Source organism: Salmo trutta, chromosome 30, assembly GCF_901001165.1.
Source record: "Salmo trutta chromosome 30, fSalTru1.1, whole genome shotgun sequence".
NCBI lineage: Eukaryota > Metazoa > Chordata > Actinopteri > Salmoniformes > Salmonidae > Salmo > Salmo trutta.
In genome coordinates, this window is record NC_042986.1 from 5317838 (window position 1) to 5343993 (window position 26156).

A 26156-nucleotide genomic window follows, 5' to 3' on the forward strand; every position below is an offset into this window, starting at 1 on the left:
TTTGACGATCTTCATCAGATGACACTCCTAGGACATCATGTTACACAATACATGCATTTTTTGTTCGATCAAGTTCATATTTATATCCATAAACCCCATTTTACATTGGTGCGTGACGTTCAGAAAATATTTTGCCTCCAATACTGCCGGTGAATCAGCACAACAATTTACAAAAATACTCGTCATAAACATTGATAAAATATTAAACTGTCATTCAAAGAATTATAGAAGAATATCTCCTTTATGCTAACGCTGTGACAGATTTCAAAAAAGCTTCAAGAGGAAAGCACACTTTGCAATAATCTGAGTACTGCGCTCAGAAAAATACACTAGGCAATACAGATACCTGCCATTTTGGAGTCATCTAAAATCATAAATAGCATCAGAAGGCACTTCCAGTAATCCCAGGTCTACAATAAATGTTGCTTTGTTCGATAAAGTCCATAATTTATGTCCAAATAGCTCCTTGTTGTTAGCGCGTTCAGTTAGCTACTCCAAGTGTAGGAAGCGCGCGGAAAATGTCACGACAAAAAGTAAAAAAAGTTATATTTACGTTCGTTCAAACATGTCAAACATTGTAAAGCATCAATTGTTAGGGCCTTTATCACTTAGAACTGCAATACAATTCCAACCGGACGATTCCATTGTCTTGAAAAACATTTTGGAACACAGCTACCTCTCACGTGAATGCGCGCGAATGAACTGATGTCCTTCCCTGGGTCACCAACTTCCCCACCTTCTTGTTCGCTCTCTGTTCATCATAGACGCCTCAAACAACTTACATCTAGTGGACGCCTTAGGAAGTGCAAAATGAACCCTAAGTCACTGTGTGTTAGATTGGCAATGACTTGAAAGGACTACAAGCACTAGAATTCTCACTTCCTGGTTAGATTTCTCTCTGGTTTTTGCCTGCCATATGAGTTCTGTTATACTCACAGACATCATTCAAACAGTTTTAGAAACTTCAGAGTGTTTCCTATCCAGATCTACTAATAATATGCATATTCTAGTTCCTGGGCCCGAGTAGTAGGCTGTTTAATTTGGATATGTTTTTCATCCGGCCGTGAAAATACTGCCCCCTACCCTAGAGAGGTTAGGTTTCTTATGTTTTATTGGTTTGATAAAGTAGTTATTTGAAATCCAAAGACCGACCCTAATGTTGGAGAATGTAGTGTAAGAGGTGGTTTGTCATAAAAAAATTATATAACATATTGTACTTAGGCAATGCAAGCTATGTAACATAATTTGATCAAACCGGAGTATTGCTGAAAATGTTTAAACTTTGAAAATGTCAAATACTGTAGAGAACAGTTGGGCGCTGACTAGGGCCGGGAACATACCAGTATCGCAATATTTTTTCCATGGCAAAAATGAAAACGTTAAGCAGACCAAAAGTCTTGGGTCCTTTAGAAACCTGCTCTATATTGTGTGCTATAACTTGGAAAATAAATAAATGTGACTCTGGATGACAACAAAATGTTTGTTTCCAACATTAGGGCTGTTTTCCTGAAGTTAAAATCTGCTTTGTGTTTTGTTTCCTTGATACGATACTAACAAGTATCGCAATACTGATATCATCCTGGCACTACGCCTGACCCCCCAAGAAACTGCACCCTTACAATGTTACTCCAGCATGCCAATGACATTTATACTAGTGTATTTTTAGGCTGTTTCACCTTCGTATGAGTTAAACTTCTACATGAGATACACTGTGCTGTCATTAGTCAGAGATGCATACAGTACTTGACGTCATCATATAGGTTTGACAAATATTCCCCTGACACTCACAATGGACTATCAAACCAATTACTCCTTACATATACAATTCTTGACTATGAAGACGGCTTTATTATCAAGAATGATGGTCACTTTGGCGTCTACAAGTTGATAGCCAGATCAGAGCCATATATTCCTCGTCCTCAGTCTCACATGGTGCTGGCTGTTGCATGAGCTCTAAGATGAGGAAAGTAGGTCTCCAGTGTTAGTTTCAAGTGTTTAGGGTTACGCAATGGCTTACATGCTATCATTTTTACCCGGTCTGTGACCTTATCAGGATGTAAACAATGCGCACCTTTCAGAATAGATTAGGAGCTTGTCGAATAATGATAGCGGGGTTTGTATTCAATGGAAATGAATTATGATTTTGTTACTTCCATTCAGCCACAAGAGCATTAGTGAGGTCAGGCACTGATGTTGGGCGATTAGGCCTGGCTCGCAGTTGGCGTTCCATTTCATCCCAAAGGTGTTCGATGGGGTTGAGGTCAGGGCTCTGTGCAGGCCAGTCAAGTTCTTCTACACCGATCTCAACAAACCATTTCTGTATGGACCTCGCTTTGTGCACGGGGGCATTGTCATGCTGAAACAGGAAAGGGCCTTTCCCAAACTGTTGTCACAAAGTTGGAAGCACAGAATCATTCAGAATGTCATTGTATGCTGTAGCGTTGACATTTCCCTTCACTGGAACGAAGGGGCTTAGCCCGAATCAGGAAAAATTGCCCCTAGACATTTCTACTTCACAATAACAGCACTTATAGTTGACCGGGGCAGCTCTAGCAGTGCCGAAATTTGACAAACTGACTTGTTGGAAAGATGGCATCCTATAACAGCGCCACGTTGAAAGTCACTGAGCTCTTCAGTAAGGCCATTCTACTACCCAATGTTTTTCTATGGAGATTGCATTGTTTGAACAATGTGTAAACATGTGGCACCCTAATGGAATTACCCCCAGATGTTGCCAATCTTGACATTGGATTGCTTTTGTCATTAGAGATCAACAGTGTTAACTTTTTGCCTGTAGCATAAAACTTGCTTTTCAAGAATCTCCTTTAGAGCCTGCCGTGAGTTCAAGGGTTATTTTTCTTTTTAAATGGATGTTTTGATCATACATTTTTATAAAAGTGAAGCCGCTCCGAATACCCCAACCAAAAAACAACAACCCTCTGTTCTCTTCACCGTCCCCAAACCTCCAACATACCCACCCACTTGCCAACACATCTACAGACCTGCCTACCCACCACACTTGCTTAACCTATTCACCTGATGTGAGTCCAAAACAACAATAACAAGCAAACGTGACACACAAGACCAACATTCAACAGGTACTGGTAGGGACAAGCGGACAGGACATTTGTCTTTGGGGGAAGTAACCACATTGTAGGAAAAGGTTGTTGTATGGGGTGAATCTTAATTGGCTATGTCAACCTGATTAGACACAGATACCATTGTTTTATAATAATTATAATAATAGCAAGTTGGGCGTTAGAGGAAACACTAAAGGTGGGGATCAGCTCATCGGGAGTTGAGTACTGGGGTGCAGTTTACGTTGAATGATTTTAATGTTGTCTTTGGTGGATGCTGTAATTTTTCCCTTTATGACGTGGCCATTGAAAAACAGAAAATTGGTTTCTGTTTTTCCAGTTGAGTAATAGTGTGTGTAGTGAGTGTGATAGTGAGTGTTTTTTTGCTGATTGTTAAGGCGATTAAAATGGACTGATGATGTTTGGGAGGTAGGTCAGATGATGAGACATCTCCAAGAAGGCAGAGGGATGAGGTGAGGGGAATGCTGTGACCCGAAAGGGTGTTATTTCTTTCCAGAACTGAAGGGTGGTTGGACAGAGCCAGGAAAGTAGTTCTCTGGAGTGTTGTGACTAGTGTGAACAGATGTCTGTGTCAATGCATCCAATTGTGTACATTTTGTGTTGAGGGTTATGTGCTCTGTGAATTTTGTGTTGAGGGTTATGTGCTCTGTGATTTTGGGGTGGGGGTTATGTGCTCTGCGCATTTTGTGTTGGGGTTATGTGCTCTGCAAATTTTGTGTTGAGGGTTATGTGCTCTGTGATTTTGTGTTGGGGTTATGTGCTCTGTGATTTTGTGTTGGGGTTATGTGCTCTGTGAATTTTGTGTTGGGGATTATGTGCTCTGTGCATGATCTTGTACTCTATAAGTTGTGTTTTAGGGTTGTTAGTCATAACTGAAGATGTTATTGCAGATTGGTTTCCAGAAATTGATATCGGTAGTGATTGCATTCTGTGACCGGTAGAGAGAGATTGGTATCTGGTGGCAGGTAGCCTAGCAGTTAAGAGCATTGGGCCAGGAACCGAAGAGTTGCTGGTTTAAATCTGAGTCGACTAGGTGTAAAATCTGTGATATGCCCTTGAGCAAGGCACTTGACACTAATTGCTGCTGTAAGTCGCTCTGGATAAGAGCATCTACTAAATCAGGGGTGTCAAACGTCCGGCCCGCGGGCCGGATCAGGCCCGCAAAGGGGTTTAATCCGGCCCGCGAGATGATTTTGTAAAGTATAAAAATGAGCTGCAATTTTTCAATAAAAGAAACTGCTGTTCCAATTGCGTCCACTGGATGGCGCAATAGCAATTGTGTTAAGCAAGCAAACCGTTCATAACGGAGCAGAGCAAGTAGGTCAAGCAAGTGCAGCCAGTCCAGATGAGCTACTTTGTTTTGCCCGCGATATTTATTACGGCTTCTACTTTTAACATTTTGTGCTTTGGCACCATCATTGCCCCAATAATGTCTCTGTCAAAAAAGAGAAAAGTGGACGCAGAGTGCAGAGTGTTCCAAGAAAAATGGTCATCCTCCTATTTATTCACGGAATTGAATGGGAAAGCTGTATGTTTGGTGTGTTCACAGCATGTTGCAGTGCTGAAAGAGTATAACCTTCGTCGCCACTATGTGAGTCTTCATGCCGACAAATATGACAACTTTCAAGGACAGCAGAGAAGAGAGAAGGTGAATGAACTGTTGGCGGGTCTGAAGAAACAGCAGTCTGTGTTTACTCACAGCCGAGACATCAGTGACGCTGCAGTGAAAGCTAGCTACCTCATTGCTAATGAAATCGCAGTGGCTTCAAAACCATTTAGTGAGGGTGAATTTGTAAAAACATGCATGATGAAGGCAGCGGAGATTGTGTGCCCTGAAAAGCGCCAGGCTTTTGCAAATATCAGCCTGACAAGAAACACAGTTGCAGACAGGATTTCCGATCTTTCAGTGGATTTGGACAGCCAGTTGAAGCAAAAAGTAAAGTCATTTATTGGGTTTTCAGTTGCAATTGATGAAAGCACGGACATTACAGATGTTGCACAACTGGCCATTTTCATCCGCGGAGTTGATGACACATTGACCGTCACCGAGGAGTTCGTGGAGTTGGTGCCGATGACAGATACAACGACAGCAGCTGATATTTTCACCGCACTCGTCGGCGCGCTGGACAGGGTCGGAGTGGACTGGTCCCGCGCTGTCAGCCTGGCTACAGATGGTGCGCCCTCAATGATCGGGGAAAAAGCAGGCGTTGTGACAAAGTTCAGAGAGAAAGTGCAATCTGCAAATGGAGGACGTGATTTTTGGACTTTTCACTGTATTTTGCACCAGGAGGCTTTGTGTTGCAAGTCATTAAAGATGGATAACGTCATGAAGGTGGTCATCCAAACTGTTATTTTCATCCGATCCAGAAGCCTGAATCACCGTCAGTTTGACAGCCTTCTCAGAGAGAAAGACCACATCTATGGCCTGCCATACCACACTGAGGTAAGATGGTTAAGCCAAGGTGCTGTGCTTAGGCGTTTCTTTGATTTACGAGAAGAAATTGAACAGTTCATGGAAGAAAAGGGCGAACCAGTGTTAGAATTTCATTCCGCAGAATGGATGCAGGACCTTGCATTTATGGTGGATGTTACAGAGCACCTGAATAACTTGAACAAACAGCTGCAAGGGCGCAACAAAGTCGTCACGCAGTATTATGACAGCATACGTTCTTTCAAGTTGAAGCTGTCATTGTGGGAGACGCAACTCGCCGGTGGTGATGCAGCTCACTTCCCCTGTCTGAAAAATGTGTGCGCGACCCAACATGTGGCAGACATGAAGCGGTTCAAAGATAAAATAACGGCACTGTTACGGGAGTTTGAGCAACGCTTTCAGATTTTTGGTGAACTGGAGAAGGACTTCAACGTTTTTTGCTCGCCATTCACCGTGAATCCCTCTGATCTGCCCGTCAGCATCCAACTTGAAATAATAGACTTGCAGTGTGACTCGGATATGAAGGGCAAATTTGCCGCAGCTGGCTTGGACACATTTTATCAGAATATCTTGCCAGGTTACCCCAACTTGACAGCCCTCGCTGCAAAACTGTTGTGCATGTTTGGAACCACATATCTTTGTGAGCAAGTTTTCTCTGTAATGAGCATAAATAAAACAAAGCTGCGCTCAAGGCTCACGCACAAGCACTTGAATCACATCCTGAAGTTGGCTGCCACTCAGGATGTGACGCCTGATATTGATGCGCTGGTGAAAGCTAAAAGATGCCAGGTATCAGGAGTCAAATAAACTATGCAACCCCACTTAAAGTGCTGCATGAGACACCCTGATATAGTTCTGTGATCTGTGATATACTTCTGTGAATCACTGAGGCATTGTGTGTTTGTGTGTTCTTTTTCTTTAGAATTTTCAAATAAACTTGAGGTGTTTTATGATTAATAGTGATGTTGTGCTTGTACTATTGTGGACACACTGTCCTCAGGCTCCAGCTTTATGTTTTATGTTGATCGTATTAAAACAAAGAAAACAATCTGAAGTTGTTGTTTTTAAGTTATATAAAAATATATATATACACCATGATTTTACCGGTCCGGCCCACTTGGGAATAGATTTTCCTCCATGTGGCCCCTGAGCTAAAATGAGTTTGACACCCCTGTACTAAATGATTAAAATGCCAAATGTTTTTTATAGTAGTCTGTATAATATGGAGAATTGTTTATTTTGAATTGGCTATGCCTGCCAGCTGTTCTAGTAGTCGTGGTGGTGTTTGAAGGAAAGTGTTTAATAGATAGATTTTTTTAAATTGGAGATCTTGTAGGAAGCTTTCACTAGCGGTTTTCATATTTCTGGATTAGTTCGGGGAGTGGTATTAGTGAGCCAGTTGCAAATATGTGTTGTAGATGGGTGATTTCTCAGTTTCCATGAGTTGAACATAAGCGGTTTCTTGTTGATTCGAAACCCTGGGTTGTTCCAGATTGGGGTGAATTAATTTAGTGCTGGGGTGTCATTTGTGATCTTATTGATTTTCCACCAAGCTGTCAGAGTTGTCGAGATGATAACCTGGTTTTTGAAGCAGTTTGGGTTCTTTATAGTCTGGTTGAGGAATGGTAGGGCACTTATTGAGTGATTTGCATTCTTTGTTCTATTTCTAGCCAGCGGTTTGTTGTTGATTGGGATACATTTATTTTACTATGTAGTGGAATTGGTTTGCCAGATGGTAAAGTTGAAAATTTGGTGCAGCTAGACCCCAAGATCTTTAGGTTTTTGTAATGTGGACAATTTGAGGCTTGTTTTTGTTTCTTTTTACATTAGAATGTATTAATCTTAGCCTAGTGTGTTGAACCAGTTAACTGTAGAAACGTAGGATGTCAGTCTTGCCGCTACAATGGGTCTACCTGGAGGAGGAGACACTTGTTTGTGTAATTTAGCGACTGTATAGAAAATTGTTATCTTAAGAAATGTCACATTCTTTTTTGGGTGATTTGTCCTGATTCCAAAACAGCTTTCCACTGTGGATGAGATATTATGCTGGAATTCTAGGGTAGAAGTCACCTTTAGGTAGTTGCCGGCAATATTCATTCACATAGTCACATTTTGTTTTGTATACAAATTCCTCCTTTGTCACATTTTCTTGTAATGATAATCGAAGGATCTGACTGTAAGTCCTTAAAAGCCATTCTCTCGTCTCTACTCGGGTTTCATAGGGTCTGTGTTTATGTCTTTCAGTTGGTCACCTACATCATTTTCAACAATCCTTCAGAAGGTTTCTATGGATGCATTGCATTTGGGGGGAGGTAGGAATGAACTTCTTGCTCTAAATGTAGTTCTCTCAGAGTTCTCAGGTCCCTCAGCTGGGTTAAGGGCTCCATCTCCTCCTTGACTCACGGTAGGAAAGGTGTATATATATATATATATATGTGTGTGTGTGTGTGTGTGTGTGTGTGTGTGTGTGTGTGTGTGTGTGTGTGTGTGTTGAAGTGTCAGTGTAGTATGTGTAAGTGTGTGGTTAGAGTCCAGTGAGTGTAGATCGAACCTATGAAAGAGAGTCAGTGCAAAAAAATAAACTAAGGGGTCAATCCAAATAGTCTGTGTAGCCATTTGATTAACAGCAGTCTTATGGTTTGGGGGTATACACTTTTTGGATTACCCCAGAGAACAATGCTACTCCAGCTGCTCTATCATCATCTGACTATGTTTTCTCTCATAGACCGAGAGTATCTGGACGTTGTGGTGGTGGCACAGGGCTACTCATTTATATTTTCCCCCTCTCTCACCTCTCACCTCATTTGAATACCATGCAGTCACTGTCCCTTGTCCACTCAAGCTTAACATTGTTGTCATCTATCACCCACCAGGTGCCCTTGGAGAGTTCCTCAATGAGCTTGACACCTTGATGAGCTCATTTGCTCACCACTCATCGTACTGGGAGACTTTAACCTCCTGACGCCTGACTTCAATTAATTTCTTTCCACCTCTTTCTTTCCAGACTTTTCCTCTTTTGACCTCACCCTTTCCCAGTCACCTTCCACTAGGGCTGTCCCTGACAAGAACAAAAAATCTTGGTCGACCGAAAGTCGTATGTTCTTTCGACCAATCGATTGCTAGACATTTTTAAACGTGTATTTTTCCATATATAGACAACACCATATGTGTTTTAATGAAGTCAACTATATGCACTGAGCTTGTCTGATGCTATAAAATTACGGTTTGATGCCTCAAGAGGGCACCAGATCTAGATAACCAAAATATGAAAATAAATTACCTGACACAACTATTGTCCTCACTCCTGCTGGCTTTCACAGATTTTGCAATTACTCTCCTGAAGTTGCCGGTAATAGGCTATACGAGGAGTGGGCAACCTGACTCATGTGGAATGCCAATTTATCTTACCATTTCTACTGATCTCCGTGCCAGTTATGGTTTTCATATGCACATTTTCATGAAAATGTAATTTATAATAACGTCTTGATGTCTCAATTCTATCCAAATCTGAATGAAAATTAAACAAACCTAAAAATGTAACTTCTATTGCCAACTAAACTCAGCAAAAAAAGAAACGTCCTCTCACTGTCAACTGCGTTTATTTTCAGTAAATTTAACATGTGTAAATATTTGTATGATCATAAGATTCAACAACTGAGACAAACTAAACAAGGTCCACAGACATGTGACTAACAGAAATGGAATAATGTGTCCCTAAACAAAGGGGGGGTCAAAATCAAAAGTAACAGTCAGTATCTGGTGTGACCACCAGCTGCATTAAGTACTGCAGTGCATCTCCTCCTCATGGACTGCACCAGATTTGTCAGTTCTTGCTGTGAGATGTTACCCCACTCTTCCACCAAAGCACCTGCAAGTTCCCGGACATTTCTGGGGGGAATGGCCCTAGCCCTCACCCTCCAATCCAACAGGTCCCAGACGAGCTCAATGGGATTGAGATCCGGGCTCTTCGCTGGCCATGGCAGAACACTGACATTCCTGTCTTGCAGGAAATCACGCACAGAACGAGCAGTATGGCTGGTGGCATTGTCATGCTGGAGGGTCATGTCAGGATGAGCCGTAGGAAGGGTGCCACATGAGGGAGGAGGATGTCTTCCCTGTAACGCACAGCGTTGAGATTTCCTGCAATGACAACAAGCTCAGTCCGATGATGCTGTGACACACCACCCCAGACCATGACGGACCCTCCACCTCCAAATCGATCCCGCTCCAGAGTACAGGCTTCAGTGTAACGCTCATTCCTTCGATGATAAACGCGAATCCGACCATCACCCCTGGTGAGACAAAACTGTGACTCGTAAGTGAAGAGCACTTTTTGCCAGTCCTGTCTGGTCCAGCGACAGTGGGTTTGTGCCCATAGGCGACGTTGTTGCCGGTGATGTCTGGTGAGGACCTGCCTTACAACAGGCCTACAAGCCCTCAGTCCAGCCTCTCTCAGCCTATTGTGGACAGTCTGAGCACTGATGGAGGGATTGTGCGTTCCTGGTGTAACTCAGGCAGTTGTTGTTGCCATCCTGTACCTGTCCCGCAGGTGTGATGTTCAGATGTACTGATCCTGTGCAGGTGTTACACGTGGTCTGCCACTGCGAGGACGATCAGCTGTCCATCCTGTCTGCCTGTAGCGCTGTTTTAGGCGTCTCACAGTACGGACATTGTCATTTATTTCCCTGGCCACATCTGCAGTCCTCATGCCTCCTTGCAGCATGCCTAAGGCATGTTCACGCAGATGAGCATGGACCCTGGGCATCTTTCTTTTGGTGTTTTTCAGAGTCAGCAGAAAGGCCTCTTTAGTGTCCTGAGTTTTCATAACTGTGACCTTAATTGCCTACCATCTGTAATCTGTTAGTGTCTTAACGACCGTTCCACAGGTGCATGTTCATTAATTGTTTATGGTTCATTGAACAAGCATGGGAAACCGTGTTTAAACCCTTTACAATGAAGATCTGTGAAGTTATTTGGATTTTTACGAATTCTTTGAAAGACAGGGTCCTGAAAAAGGGATGTCTTTTTTTTGTTGAGTTTATGTAAAAATAGCCTACATAAAGCCAAAAAAAAAACATTGCAGCCTGCAATATCTAGATAAAAATAAATATCCTATAAATCATATTGGCTACACATGGCCTGTCTGCAACGAACTTGAAATATTATAATCAACTATTAACCTGACTCCGGCCTGAAGCTTGCGCTAGCAAACTTGCAACATTGTATAAAATATTCTGCTCCAGTGAGCTCGGGACAGACACAGCTGGAGGCTATTTACATAAGGGATGAGAAGCAGTGGTTGACTTGGGTAGGAGCTCACCGGAGCAGAGTACCGGTACCTCAAATGTTCTACTGCTTCAGCTCCTGTTCCTCTTATAGAATACTATCTCAAAAGTATTGTGGAGGTCCTGCACCTAAATATAAACAGTACCAGCACCCAAAATGAGTACCGGAACCTATTTCAGTCCAAGTCAAGCCCTATTTTATGACGTATCCACTGTATTGGAGCATGACATTTTTGGTGGTAATTGAAAGTTTTTTTTAAATACATTGAAGAATTATTATCATTCTCAATGGATGTAAAAACAGACCTTGTTTGCTTGCTGTTTGAGGTGGATAAAACATTTTGAGAAGCTCCACAGGGCATTAGTGGTGATGAGTTAAACCGATCAGAAATACTATCATGCCTACATTTGCGCACAGGCCAGGTAGCCTATAGGCCTACTTCTATGCGTGCGTGTTAACGGTGTTATAAAATGGGTATTATGCCACCTGCTGGTGGATTAGTGTGTTTACATAGTTTTATCACTGAGTGTATTAGACAATGGGATTCTGGGTAATGCACTGCAGATTTATTGTGGGTGAGTTGAACATTGAATGGTCCCTGGATAGAAATGTATAAAGTTGACATTACATCATAAAATCCACATTTTACATCGTAAATTAGTAATTTATGTTATTAGTAACTAATGTTGTTGGTTTGGCGCCAAATAAGCCACTCTTTATATGTTATTTGCCATGTGGGTTTTATGCTAGCTAAAGTTCCCTCTTAAGTTGGTAGCTAACTGGAGAATGCATCTTTAGGGGTGCTGTTTATTTCCCGTCTACTACTCACCACTCATCCATACTGTGTGTGGGCCATGATTTCAGGTATTTTTACATGTATAAATTTATGAGCACCAGCTAGCCTGGTTTTGTTAGCTTAGGAAAATGTGGTACTTTATAGGTGTCTTATATTTCTTTGCCACAAGAGTGTGACATTGAGTCATTTCAGTTAAATTTGATATCTTTTGAATACTAAAATGGATGATAGTTTATTCTGTTGTGAATGAGATTACATGGAAACAATATATTTATTATAGTAAATTAGGAATTATTAAATCCACTATACGATCACAATGACTATGAAAGACATTTAAATTGTTCTTTTGTCAGTATATTATACAGCAGATTTATGGAGAAATGCTGTGGGAGTGCTGTTATATCCCGTCTACTACTAATCATGCATCCATACTGTGTGTCCCATGATTGCAGCTTTAAAAATAAAATAACTATCCATCCATTACTCCTTCCTGTGTTGACTCACGGACTTGAGGGACGGGACCAAGAAGGTCACATGCGTCCTTACTCAACATTGACAGGGAGCGCTCCAAACAAAAGACAATGACTAAATTGACAGAACTCGCAAATGGAATTAAATCAACCAAGTGTACAAGTGTAACAGGTTGTGCACTCTGCACACAATGACAAAAGACTGGAATAATAATAATGCATTAAAATAAATGACTGTAACCAAAGTAACAAACATTGTAGATTAGGAATTAACAGTACATGAATTACTGGTGATATGTAATGGTGAATTTATATATACTAAACAATCAAACGCAAATCATTCGCACAATGAAATTATGAAACGATGAATGTGCACAAATTGTCAGGAGAGAGCAGTGCATCTGGGTGAATGGTCAATCCGACGTCTGCGTTGTCCATGCAACATTTACGGTGATATGGCCTCAGCAGAAGTCAGGGCATTCATACTTCTTGCGCTTCGCGGAGCTGTTACCAAGGAAATAAGTTTGTGTTTATACAGGATGTACCGCCCCCACCTACCGCCAACCAGTCATGTCAAGCTATACAAACCCTTGGGAGGAAGCATGGCGATGCGGTACAGTTGTGTCCACACCCTCCATATGGAGCCTCCGACCACATTTTGGATTCAAGCATAAATTTACTTTTAGTCTAGGCCTCCACAATGGATTAGTTCACTGAGATGCGCGCATATATATATACACACACACACACACACACAGTACTTTGGACACACCTACTCATTCCAGGGTTTTTCTTTATTTCTACATTGTAGAATAATATTTAAGACATATGGAAATATATTTTAGATCCTTCAAAGTAGCCACCCTTTGCCTTGATGACAGCTTTGCACACTCTTGGCATTCTCTCAACCAGCTTCATGAGGAATGCTTTTCCAACAGTCTTGAAGGAGTTCCCAGAAATGCTGAGCACTTGTCTGCTTTTCCTTCACTCTGCGGTCCAACTCATCCCAAACCATCTCAATTGGGTTGATGTTGGTGTGATTGTGGAGGCCAGGTCACCTGATGCAGCCCTCTCACTCTTGGTCAAATAGACTTTACACAGCCTGGATGTGTGTTGGGTCATTGTCCTGTTGAAAAACAAATGATAGTCCTAAGCGCAAACCAGATGGGATGACGTATCGCTGTAGAATGCTAAGTGTTCCTTGAATTCTAAATAAATCACTGACTGTGTCACCAGCAAAGCACCATCACACCACCTCCTCCATGCTTCACGGTGGGTACCACACATGCAGAGATTATCCATTCACCTACTCTGCGTCTCAAAGACACAGCAGTTGGAACCAAAAATCTCACATTTGGATTCATCTGACAAAAGGACAGATTTCCACCTGTCTAATGTCCATTGCTCGTGTTTCTTGGTCCAAGCAAGTCCCTTATTGGTGTCCTTTAGTAGTGTTTTTTATTTATTTTATCAATTCAACCATGAAGGCCTGATTGACGCAGTCTCCTCTGAACAGTTGATGTTGAGATGTGTGTTACTTGAACTCTGAAGCATTTATCTGGGCTGCAATTTCTGAGGCTGGTAACTCTAATGAACCTATCCTCTGCAGCAGAGGTAACTCTGGGTCTTCCTTTCCTGTGGCGGTCCTCATGAGAGCCAGTTTCATCATAGCGCTGGATGTTTTTTGCGGCTGCACTTGAAGAAACTTTCAAAGCTCTTGGAATGTTCTGGATTGACTGATCGTCTTAAAGTAATGATGGACTCGTTTCTCTTTACTTATTTGAGCTGTTCTTGCCATCTGGATCTGGTCTTATGTAGCAACATTTGAAATTGTGTTTTTACGTTAGATAAAAGTAGAGACCCAGAGCTACGAAATGCACTGCATTTTTGAGAAACAATGGGAAAGTAATTTTGCTTTGAAAGTTGACAAACATTTAAACTCACTTTTGAGAAAATGGCCTTTAGTGAGAGCTATTTTTTGACTTCACCCATTCAAAATCGTTCACACCCTCTTAAGCTTTACCCCCACCCATCTCGTTTTGCTCTTGGAGTTTAGAGCGCACGCTTAACGCTCTGGCCGATGATTTGTTTACCTCTGGATAACATGAAAACAGCCTAACCTGCTCTGCTGGCAACAATTTCAGTACGCTTTTTTGCCGACATTTACTGACACCGGCCATATTCAACAGGTGTTCTATACCATAGCTTAACACATGTAGCTAGCTAAGTAAACAACATGTAAGAGTTGGTGTTATACACATCATGGGAAGTTAGCTAGCAAGCCAGCTAGCTAACAACAATGAATATAGTGCCAAATCATGTCGTTACTACCCTGCATGAATCTGCTACTAGGAGCTAACCAACCAGGTTCAATGTTAGCTAGCTAACATTAGGCTCTAACTAGCAAAGCAAACAGCTCTAGGATACGAATAATAACGTCTTACACGTAACGTTAGCTAACGAGCCAGCCAGCTAACATTAGCTAGCTAAACAACAATGAACATAATGCCAAATCATGTTCTTACTACCCTGCGTGAATCTGCTGGGAGCTAACCAACCAGGTTCAACGTTAACTGGCTAACAATTAAGATCTAACTAGCGAAGCAAGCAGTTCTGGGATACGAATAATACATGTAACGTTGGCTAAGGAGGCAGCCAGTAACGTTAGCTAGCTAGCTAACCATACACTTTAGCTTGAAATGAAACCCCTTTGTCAAAATGAGAAACGTGTAATATCTATCTTACCCATATACATCATGCATGATGGACACGTCTCCCTGTCACAGATACCATGCCACGGTTGCCCTTAGTTTGAAGATGTAATCTGGAGACAGGTGTTTTCTCCATCTCTTTAGCTATCATACTCTAATTCCACTGATTTCAAAACTTGATCCTCCAGAAAGTGGAGAGCAACACTTATGCAGCTCCACTACACAATATTTTTTTTTTTTAAAAGCCGCGTTCGACAGGATTACAAACAGACTGACGAGCTCAAATAGCCAGAAGCCTTCTATATGGCAGACCAATCTGAACTCTCTCGGCATGTCCAGCCCACTCATTATCTCAGCCAATCATGGCTAGTGGGAAGGTTGCTCCTTTCTCTGTGGCTAAACCAACTAGGCTTGTAATTTAACAATTGTATTTGTATTTACAGATGGCGTACATGTTTGTTATTATGAAAGTTCACATGTTCCAGAAGGAATTTCTTCCAAAAAATGCATTTTGATAAAATAAAAAAAATGGTAACGTTAAAATGGCTCTCCTGTGAAGTCGTGACTTGCGACATACACCTAGTTTCCTGAAACGGGTCACATAGGGACTTGGTCTTTCAAATAGGGCCATCTTCTGTATACCACCCCTACGTTGTCACAACAAAACTGATTGGCTCAAACTCATTAAGAAGGAAAGAAATTCCACAAATTAACTTAACAAGGCACACCTGTTAATTGAAATGCATTCCAGGTGACTTCCTCATGAAGCTGGTTGAGAGAATGCCAAAAGTGTGCAAAGCTGTCATCAAGACAAAGGGTTGCTCAAATATAAAATATATTTTGATTTGTTTAACACTTGTGGTTACTACATGATTCCATATGTGTTATTTCATAGTTTGTCTTCACTATTATTATACAATGTAGAAAATAGTAAAAATAAAGAAAAACCCTGGAATGAGTAGGTGTGTCCAAACTTTTGATTGGTACTGTATATATTTTTGTTACTGCTCGACTAAAACAATGTCGGTTGACTAACGACCAACCAGTCGACTAATTGGGGTCAGCCCTACCTCCCACTCACAAGGCAGGCAGTACGCTTGATATAGTCTTTACTAGAGGCTGTTCCTCTACTAATCTCACTGTAACCCCCCTCCAGGTCTCTGATCACTACTTTGCTTCCTTTTGTCTCCCTTTCCTCCAACCCTACCCACTCAGCCCCTACCCAGATGGTCATGCGCCGTCACAATCTTTGCTTTCTCTCATCCAGTACTCTATCCTATCCTCTCTCCCGTCTGCTAAATCCTTCTGTCTCCTGACTCCGGCTCTTCAACCGTACTCTCTTCACTTTCCGCATCCTTTGATTCTCACGGTCCGCTTTCATCCGCGACCTTCCCCTCCCACTCCGTGGCTGATCGACTGCGTGCTAACAGTAGGGCTGCGGGCAGCTGAGGCGAAATAGAGGAAAACTTAACTTCTGGAGGGCCTATTATCCTTCCACTCCCTCTCCACCTTCTCTTCATCTGTATCTGCTGCTAAAGGCGCTTTCTATCACTCTAACCTCCATCCCTGGGAAACCATTCTCCACTTTCCCATACCTCATTAACCATCCACCACCTCCCTCTCGGTTGACGACTTTGTTAACCACTTTGGAAAAAAGGTTGACGACCTCATTCACTCTGCCTGCTGAGCCCACTGATCCAACTCAAACAGAACTACCCTACACCTCTTTCTCCCCCCTCTCTCCAGATGAAATCCTGTGACTAGGGATGTTCGGCCGCCCAACAACCTGCCAACTTGACCCCATCCCCTCCTCCCTTCGCCAGACCATCTCTGGAGACCTCACTTCCCTCATCAACTGATCACTGACCAGTGGCTGCGTCCCCTCTGACTTCAAGATGGCCAGTCGCTCCCCTCCTTAAGGAACCAATACTCGACTCCTCTGACGTTAAACTACAGACCCGTGTCCCTTTCTTTTGTTTCCAAAACACTTTAGCGTGTTGTCTCTGACCAACTCTCATTATCTCTCTAATAATGATATTCTTGACCCTAACCAGTCAGGCTTCAGGGCGGATCACTCAACTGAGACCGCTCTCCTCTGTGTCACAGATGCTCTGCCAAAGCTGACTCTCCTATGTTCTCATCCTCCGACATCTTTCCGCTGCCTTCGACACTGTGAACAATTAGATCCTACTCTCCACCCTCTCAGGGTTGGGAGTCTCACGCTCTGCAAACTCCAGGATTGCACACTGCCTGGCAGGTTGCTCCTAACAGGTGGTGTGGAGAAGATCTGTGTCTTCATCATGTGCTCTCACTACTGGTGTCCACCAGGGCTTGGTTCTAGGCCCTTTTCTCTTCACACCAAGTCACTCTCCTCTGTCATATCCTCACATGGTCACTCGTATCATTACTATTTGGATGGATGACACTCAACTATTCTTCTCCTCCCCCCCCCCTTCTGACACACAAGGTGGTAACATGCAACTCTGCGTGCCTGGCAGACATCTCGGCTTGGATATCGGCGCGCAACCTCGGCCAAACAGCTGCTCTGCCTCCCGTGGAAGGCATGTCTGCTCCAAGACCTCTTCATCACGGTTGACAACTCCACGGTGGTCCCCTCCCAGATTGCAAAGAATCTTGTCGTGACCCTGGACAATACTTTGTTGTTCTCTGCAAACATCAAAGCAGGGACTCGCTCCTGCAGGTTCATGCACTACGACATCCGTAGAGTACGACTTTTCAATGCTAGCATGACTAGGTTTTCTCAATTTAACTCACCCAGTGCATCGTTTGGCCATGGTTTTCACTTTTGGGACCGTTCCATCAGTCCTAATGTACCAACCCGTATGGTAAAGAATTATGAAAATCTGATAAGAATCTTGTATGGCAGAAGATTATTTGTACAAAAATCGATTAAGTAATCTAAGTATCTGGTAAGTTTTTCCTTATGTCAGTGGCATATGTGTTAACTTATTTGCCATATATGACATACATGATTGAATTTCCTACATAGATATGGTATGACATATATTTTGTCTCATATGTCTGTTAAATTGTCTGTCTTAAATGGTGTGCCCCATGGCTCTGTACTTGGTCCTCTCTTATTCACTATTTATATAAATAATTTAGACAAAAATGTCCAAAATGCACAACTTCATTTTTATGCTGATGATACTGTTATTTACTGTTGTGCTTCATCTCTTACAAAAGCTTTCCAGAACTTGCAAACTGCTTTTAATACTGTTCAACATACCTTGTCTCAATTGAAGCTTATCCTCAATACTGACAAAACTAAACTACTGGTGTTTTCTAAAGCAAGAAATAGACCTCTGAACCTTTCACCTATTACTACTTGTCAGGGCAAGGAGATTGAGGTTGTAACCTCATATAAATATCTTGGAATTTTGATTGATGATGGCCTCTCTTTTAAAATGCATATTCAACAACTTACAAAAAAATTGAAGCTGAAATTAGGATTTTATTTTAGGAATAAGGTTTGTTTTTCTTTTGAAGCCAGAAGGAGGCTAGTATCAGCTACATTTATGCCTTTACTAGACTATGGGGATATTTTATATATGAATGCTTCCGCTCAGTGTTTGAGATCAATTGACACCCTTTACCATGGCACTTTGAGATTTATTTTAAATTGCAAAACCCTTACGCACCACTGCACTTTGTATACCAAGGTTGGCTGGCCTTCTCTAGTCACTCGTAGGCTCAGTCACTGGTATACTTTTATTTACAAAGCCATTTTGGGTTTACTACCTTTTTATTTGGCCATTTTTATTGTTCAGAAATGTGGTGGGTACTCTCTTCGTTCGCAGGCCTTTATCCTGCTAACTGTTCCAAATGTCCGAACTGAATTTGGTAAAAGGGCTTTTATGTACTCTGCGCCATCGTCTTGGAATGCCTTACAAAATACTTTTAAACTGGAAGAACTTGTCCCGATTGGTATTTTTAAATCACTGATGAATGATCTTGAGACTGATTCCCTGACATGTCAATGTTTTTAATTTGCTGTTTTTGATTTTGTTATATTCTTTGTTAATTCTATGGTTTTTACTAGATTAATTGTAGTTTTTCATGTTGTTTGTCTGTAATTTTTGTAATGACTTGGCGCTGCCTATCTTGGCCAGGACGCTCTTGAAAAAGAGATTTTAAATCTCAATGAGCCCTTCCTGGTTAAATAAAGGTTAAATAAAAAAATTATAAAAATATCTATAAATATTACAGAAAAAGTATATGTTCTGACAATATAACCTATACAAAATAAATGCTTTCCTTTATAAGTTTCACATTCAATATATAGGGCCTCCCAAATGCAGCTGTGGTCTAAGGCACTGCATCGCAGTGCTACATGTGCCACTAGAGATCCTGGTTCCAGGCTCTGCCGCAGCCGGCCGCGACCAGGAGACCCATGGGGTGGCGCACAATTGGCCCAGCGTCTTCCGGTTTAGGGGAGGGTTTGGCTGGCAGGGATGTTCTTGTCCCATTGCGCACTAGCGACTCCTGTGGCGGGCTGGGCGCAATGCATGTCGACACTATCGCCAGGTGTACGTTGTTTCCTCCAACACATTGGTGCGGCTGGATTCCGGGTTAAGTGGGCATTGTGTCAGGAAGCAGTGCAGCTTGTCTGGGTTGTGTTTCAGGTGCCGCACGGCTCTCAACCTTTGCCTCTCCCGAGTCCGTACAGGAGTTGCAGCGATGGGACAAGACTGCTTTCCTTCCCTCTTCTTCACCTCCTGCTTTCCCCCTTCCTCTTGCTTCTCCTCCTCCTCGCCTTCCCTCCTGCTTTCCTCTTCATCCCCCTGACCCTCCCCTCCTGCTTTTCCCCTTCCTGCTCCTTCTGCTTTTCCCCTTCCTTCACCTGCTCTTCCCTCTCCCTCCTTTTCCCCTTCCTCCTCCTGCTGCTCCACACTCTCCCCTGTTCTCCCTCCTTTTCCCCTTCCTCCTGCTGCTCCGCCCTCTCCCCTGTTCTCCATCCTTTTCCCCTTCCTCCTCCTGCTGCTCCGCCCTCTCCCCTGTTCTCCCTCCTTTTCCCCTTCCTCCTCCTGCTGCTCCGCCCTCTCCCCTGTTCTCCCTCCTTTTCCCATTCCTCCTCCTGCTGCTCCGCCCTCTCCCCTGTTCTCCCTCCTTTTCCCCTTCCTCCTCCTGCTGCTCCGCCCTCTCCCCTGTTCTCCCTCCTTTTCCCATTCCTCCTCCTGCTGCTCCGCCCTCTCCCCTGTTCTCCCCTTCCTCCTCATGCTGCTCCGCCCTCTCCCCTGTTCTCCCCTTCCTCCTCCTGCTGCTCCGCCCTCTCCCCTGTTCTCCCCTTCCTCCTCCTGCTGCTCTGCCCTCTCCCCTGTTCTCCCTCCTTTTCCCCTTCCTCCTCCTGCTGCTCCGCCCTCTCCCCTGTTCTCCCTCCTTTTCCCCTTCCTCCTCCTGCTGCTCCGCCCTCTCCCCTGTTCTCCCTCCTTTTCCCCTTCCTCCTCCTGCTGCTCCGCCCTCTCCCCTGTTCTCCCTCCTTTTCCCCTTCCTCCTCCTGCTGCTCTGCCCTCTCCCCTGTTCTCCCTCCTTTTCCCCTTCCTCCTCCTGCTGCTCCGCCCTCTCCCCTGTTCTCCCTCCTTTCCCCCTTCCTCCTGCTGCTCCGCCCTCCCCTGTTCTCCCTCCTTTCCCCCTTCCTCCTACTGCTGCTCCGCCTGCTGCTCCGCCCTCTCCCCTGTTCTCCCTCCTTTCCCCCTTCCTCCTCCTGCTGCTCCGCCCTCTCCCCTGTTCAACCTCCTTCGGCATTCCTCACGGCGGACTTTGCTTCTTTTTTCAATAAGTGTGATGTTTTGTGTGTCAATGTCAGACAGTGTATGTCCCATGTATATGAGACCTTAGAAGGCTTAGCTTACATGTTTCATATGTTTTTTTATACTAAATGTTACCCACCCATACAAGTCAGATATTACAAGAATATTTTATGAGTTGCTGCTGCCATATGTATTAATTACAAGTTCCAGGTAGAACATATAAGAATTCTGTTAAATTATTCTCTCTTTTCCATATGGGAATCCCGCCCACCTGGTGTGCTGGGTGAGCTAAATCGAGTCCACCTGCTATATATCTTTACCAACCCAGAGATTCAAGGGGAGGAAAATTATATGTAGTGAATAGACTCAGCCAAATCATGGGGAAACAAAAATATAATTACTTGACCCCCTGGAAAGAATTAACAAAAAAAATGAGCAAACTAAAATGCTATTTGGCCCTCAACAGAGAATACACATTGGCAGAACCACTGTGACTGACCCAAAATTAAAGAAAGCTTTGACTATGCATAGCCTTGCTATTCAGAAAGTTCGCCGTTGGCAGACCTGGCTCTCGAGCGGACAGGCTATGTGCACACTGCCCACAAAATGAGGTGGAAACTGGGCTGCACTTCCTAACCTCCTGCCAGATGTTTGACCATATTGGAGACACATATTTCCCTCAGTCTACCCAGATCCACAAAGAATTCGAAAACAAATCCAATTTTGATAAACTCCCATATCTAATGGGTGAAATACCACAGTGTGCCAACACAGCAGCAATATTTTTGACCTGTTGCCACAAGAAAAAGTAAACCAGTGAAGAACAAACACCATTGTAAATACAACCCATATTTACTTTTTTCCTTTAACTATTTGCACAACGTTAATACACTGTATATATACACATGACATTTGAAATGTCTTTATTCTTTTGGAACTGTGTGTAATATTTACTGTTCATTTCACTGGTTTTGGCAATGTAAACATGTTTTCCATGCCAATAAAGCCCCTTGAATGAATGGAATGAGTTGGTATGAGGCTCTAGGAGAATCTTAATTGAATACTCCTCACGTCCTCTCTCATCGCCTCCTTCTCAAACCCATTGGAGGTGAAGGTCACAGGGGCGGGACCTCTGGCTTTCTCATCCAATGGGTTTGAGAAGGAGTCTTAAGAGAGCTGACACGAGAGATTCTCCCTCTGAGTGGATTTGATCAATTGGGTTTTTGTGTCACCTCTAATATAAATGTCCATATTTTATCACGACAAGAAAGAACACCATGTTCAAAGGACCATTTAACAATCCATATTTCAATTTCTTACCAAGTTCAGCTCACATGTGTATACAATAAGACACAGTATTGGTCTTTGCCTTTCAGTTCATAGTATTAGCTCAAGAGAACTGCCTAGCAACATGAAGACTTCAAGGAATTTCCATGCATTCCCTAAACAGCAACCGTTCTTATTACTCATCCAGGTATGTATGGATTCCTTCCGACTGCGGCCGCCACGCCTTTTATATGATGCAATTAGCATACAACCATGTAAATCTAGAATGGATGCTCTGCTGTTGTATAGGTAGCATTAAACTGGCTTTGTCTCACTTTCCTTGCATGTCTATCAAATTACATCACATATTTTTACTCCCATTCTAGAGTTCCCAGGGGAACCATAAAAAATGATATGTGTAGAGAGCTAAGCTTACACGGATACTGTTGGCTAGGGCCAGTGAAACGCTGTGGGGTGAGGGATGCGAGGGGGATAATGGATCTGTAGCCAGGTGAAGATGAGAAATCCAAAATGGCTCCCATCCTCTAATTAGGACCTGAAAGAGACGGGTTTCAGGCAGTGTGTGTGCACTGTCCACAATCCGTCTGCAATGAGCTGGGTTTCAGTCACTTAAAAATGGCTCTCCAAATCTCATTTTATTTGTCACATGCGCCGAATACAACAATAGACCTTACTGTGTAATGCTTACTTACGATATCTTAACCAACAATGCAGTTCAAGAAATGGAGTTAAAATATTTACTGAATAAACTGAAGTCAAAAATAAAAAGTAACACAATAAAATGACAATAACGAGGCTATATACAGGGGGTTCAGGTTAGTTGAGGTAAGGGTAAAGTGACTGCATAGATCATAAACAGCAAGTAGCAGCAGTGTAAAAACAAAGGGGGGGGGGGGGGTCAATGTAAATAGTCTGGATAGCCATCTGTTTAATTGTTCAGCAGTCTTATGGCTTGGGGATAGAATCTGTTAAGGAGTATTTTGGACCTAGACTTGGCGCTCCGGTATCGCTTGCCGTGCGGTAGCAGAGAGAACAGTCTATGACTTGGGTGACTGGACTCTGACCCCGCCTGGTATATAGGTCCTGGATGGCAGGAAGCTTGGCCCCAGTGATGTACTGGGCCGTACGCACTACCCTCTGTAGCGCCTTACAGTCAGATGCCGAGTAGTTGCCATACCAGGCGGTGATGCAACCGGTCAGGATGCTCTCAATGGTGCAGCTGTAGAACTTTGAGGATCTGGGGACCCATGCCAAATCTTTTCAATCTCCCGATGGGGAAAAGTCGTGCCCTCTTCACTACTGTCTTGGTGTGTTTGAACCATGATAGTTAGTTGGTGATGTGGACGCCAAAGATCTTGAAACTCTCAACCCTCTCCACTACAGGCCCGCCTTTTCCTTTAGTCCACGATCAGCTCTTTTGTCTTGTTTACATTGAGGGAGAGGTTGTTGTCCTGGCACCACACGGTCAGGTCTCTGACCTCTCCCCTATAGGCTGTCTCATCGTCATCAGCAAACTTAATGATGGTGTTGGCGTAAACAGGGAGTACAGGAGGAGACGCACCCCTGAAGGGTCCCCGTGTTGAGGATCAGCGTGGAAGATATGTTGTTGCCTACACTTACCACCTGCGAGCTTCCCTTCAGGAAGTCTAGGATCCAGTCGCAGAGGGAGGTGTTTAGTCCCAGGATCCTTAGCTTAGTGATGAACTTTGTGGGCACTATGGTGTTGAATGCTGAGCTGTAGTTAATGAACAGCATTCTCACATAGGTGTTCCTTTTGTCCAGGTGTGAAAGGGCTGTGTGGAGTGCGATTGAGATTGCATCATCTGTGGATCTGTTGGGGTGGTATGCAAATTGGAGTGGGTCTGGTGTTGATGTGACCCATGACCAGCCTTTCAAAGCACTTCATGGCTACCGAGGGTGGTAGTCATTTAGGCAGGTTACCTTCACTTTCTTGGGCCCAGAGTCAGCTGATAAGGTCTAGACCTGGGTTCAAATGTTATTAGAAATTGCTTTAGCTGGGCTGGAATGCCAGATGGGTGAGGTTTGCAGTTTTGTGACTACTCTATTTGATACCTTGCGCCAGGCAAGCTCAACAAAGCAACAGATAATGTATTTGAAATGTTTTTAAATGGTATTCGATGCCAGGACAGCTCTTTACAGTGTATGTTTCAGCCATAATATGTAAGCATTATAAAGGGTCCAAAATCAGGTGCTTCACCTTTGAGCAACATCATTGGAGAAACAAAAGGATGGGAAAAGTCTCAGTTCCTTGGAGGCTAATGGGATGACTGTATTAGTGGAGTTGGGCAGGGACAGTGTTAAATGTGGGCCCCATTGTGACGGTGTTGGCTCTTGTGTGTTTGGTCCTCTGCAGGTGGATGAGGAGGTGGCGCGCCTGGCGTCCATGCCAGGATGGCGGAGGGACATCATCAAGAAAAAGCTTGATGAAGAGAAGTGAGTGAGATGCGGTGCTACCCATCCCATTCCTCCAATCAGGAGCCTCCACTGTTACTCCATTATCTCTTCAATGGTCTCTGATTTGTCCTCCCTTCTGTCAATTTCTCCGGTTGTTTGTCTGTTTGCCTTGGTTAATGTTTTTTCTTTTTTTCTGTCTTTTCCCTCAAGTTGTGTTGGGTGGGTTGATAAAAAAAATTGCAAGTCATGTAGATCCTGAAATATTTAGAGCATATACCTATAACCACAATACACATTTCCTGTAGTCGTTATGTGATGTAACATTTTGAATGCCATGCATTAATACTGTATTTCCTTAAATTCCCTTTTGTGCCTAACTTCTCCGGGTCGGGCAGGGAGCAAAAAAGGTAAGAAAACATTCTATAAAATGTTCATTTATAATATGCCACAAACTATTATCATGATCTTGGTTTCCATCCAATTTGCAACAGATTTTAAATGCAAATATTATAAAATCCACATAAAAACAATGTGCATTTCCCCACCAAAGGGGTTTCCATCAAACTGAATTGTTGCGTACAAAATGTTGTGTATTGGAGGAAAAAACTAAAACTTTTGCAGTTAAATTCCAACGTACCGAATAACAATGTTGTGTTATATAGAGAATGTGCCATCATGCACCGTGTTGTTGGATCACAATACATTTCATCTGGATGTTCTGATGCCGTTTGGGCAATTTATAGTATTGCTTTTTTTGTGGAGTAATGCAACTGTTTTTCTGTGTGATTTTTATGGTTTATTTGTGCTTCCCAGACGGTGTTTCAAATAAACCTACCATTAAAATTATAGACTGATCATTTCTTTGTCAGTGGGCAAACGTGCAAAATCAGCAGGGGATCAAATACTTTTTTCCCCCTCACTGTATATGTATGTATGCATGCATGCATGTATATATACACATACATACATATACAGTGAGGGAAAAAAGTATTTGATCCCCTGCTGATTTTGTACGTTTGCCCACTGACAAAGAAATGATCAGTCTATAATTTTAATGGTCGGTTTATTTGAACAGTGAGAGCCAGATTAACAACAAAAAAATCCAGAAAAACGCATGTCAAAAATGTTATAAATTGATTTGTATTTTTATGAGGGAAATAAGTATTTGACCCCTCTGCAAAACATGACCTAGTACTTGGTGGCAAAACCCTTGTTGGCAGTCAGAGGTCAGACGTTTCTTGTAGTTGGCCACCAGGATCGCACACATCTCAGGAGGGATTTTGTCCCACTCCTCTTTGCAGATCTTCTCCAAGTCATTAAGGTTTTGAGGCTGACGTTTGGCAACTCGAACCTTCAGCTCCCGCCACAGATTTTCTATGGGATTAAGGTCTGGAGACTGGCTAGGCCACTCCAGGACCTTACCGTGTTTCTTCTTGAGCCACTCCTTTGTTGCCTTGGCCGTGTGTTTTGGGTCATTGTCATGCTGGAATACCCATCCACGACCCATTTAATGCCCTGGCTGAGGGAAGGAGGTTCTCACCCAAGATTTGACGGTACATGGCCCCGTCCCTTTGATGCTGTGAAGTTGTCCTGTCCCCTTAGCAGGAAAACACCCCCAAAGCATAATGTTTCCACCTCCATGTTTGACGGTGGGGATGGTGTTCTTGGGGTGATAGGCAGCATTCCTCCTCCTCCAAACACGGCGAGTTGAGTTGATGCCAAAGAGCTCCATTTTGGTCTCATCTGACCACAACACTTTCACCCAGTTGTCCTCTGAATCATTCAGATGTTCATTAGCAAACTTCAGATGGGCATGTATATATGTGCTTTCTTGAGCAGGGGGACCTTGCGGGCGCTGCAGGATTTCAGTCCTTCACGGCGTAGTGTGTTA

The 26156-nt window shown here is 43.2% G+C and overlaps 1 protein-coding gene across 1 annotated transcript in view; it reads left to right on the plus strand.

The window, feature by feature from the left end:
- Positions 1-26156, plus strand: part of LOC115168847 (espin-like) — a 146543-nt gene that overhangs the window by 114663 nt on the left and 5724 nt on the right. The window contains exons 13-14 of the mRNA XM_029724384.1: positions 24225-24304; positions 24661-24672. Of these exons, the coding sequence (XP_029580244.1) occupies positions 24225-24304; positions 24661-24672 (92 nt within the window). The remainder of the gene's footprint in view (positions 1-24224; positions 24305-24660; positions 24673-26156) is intronic.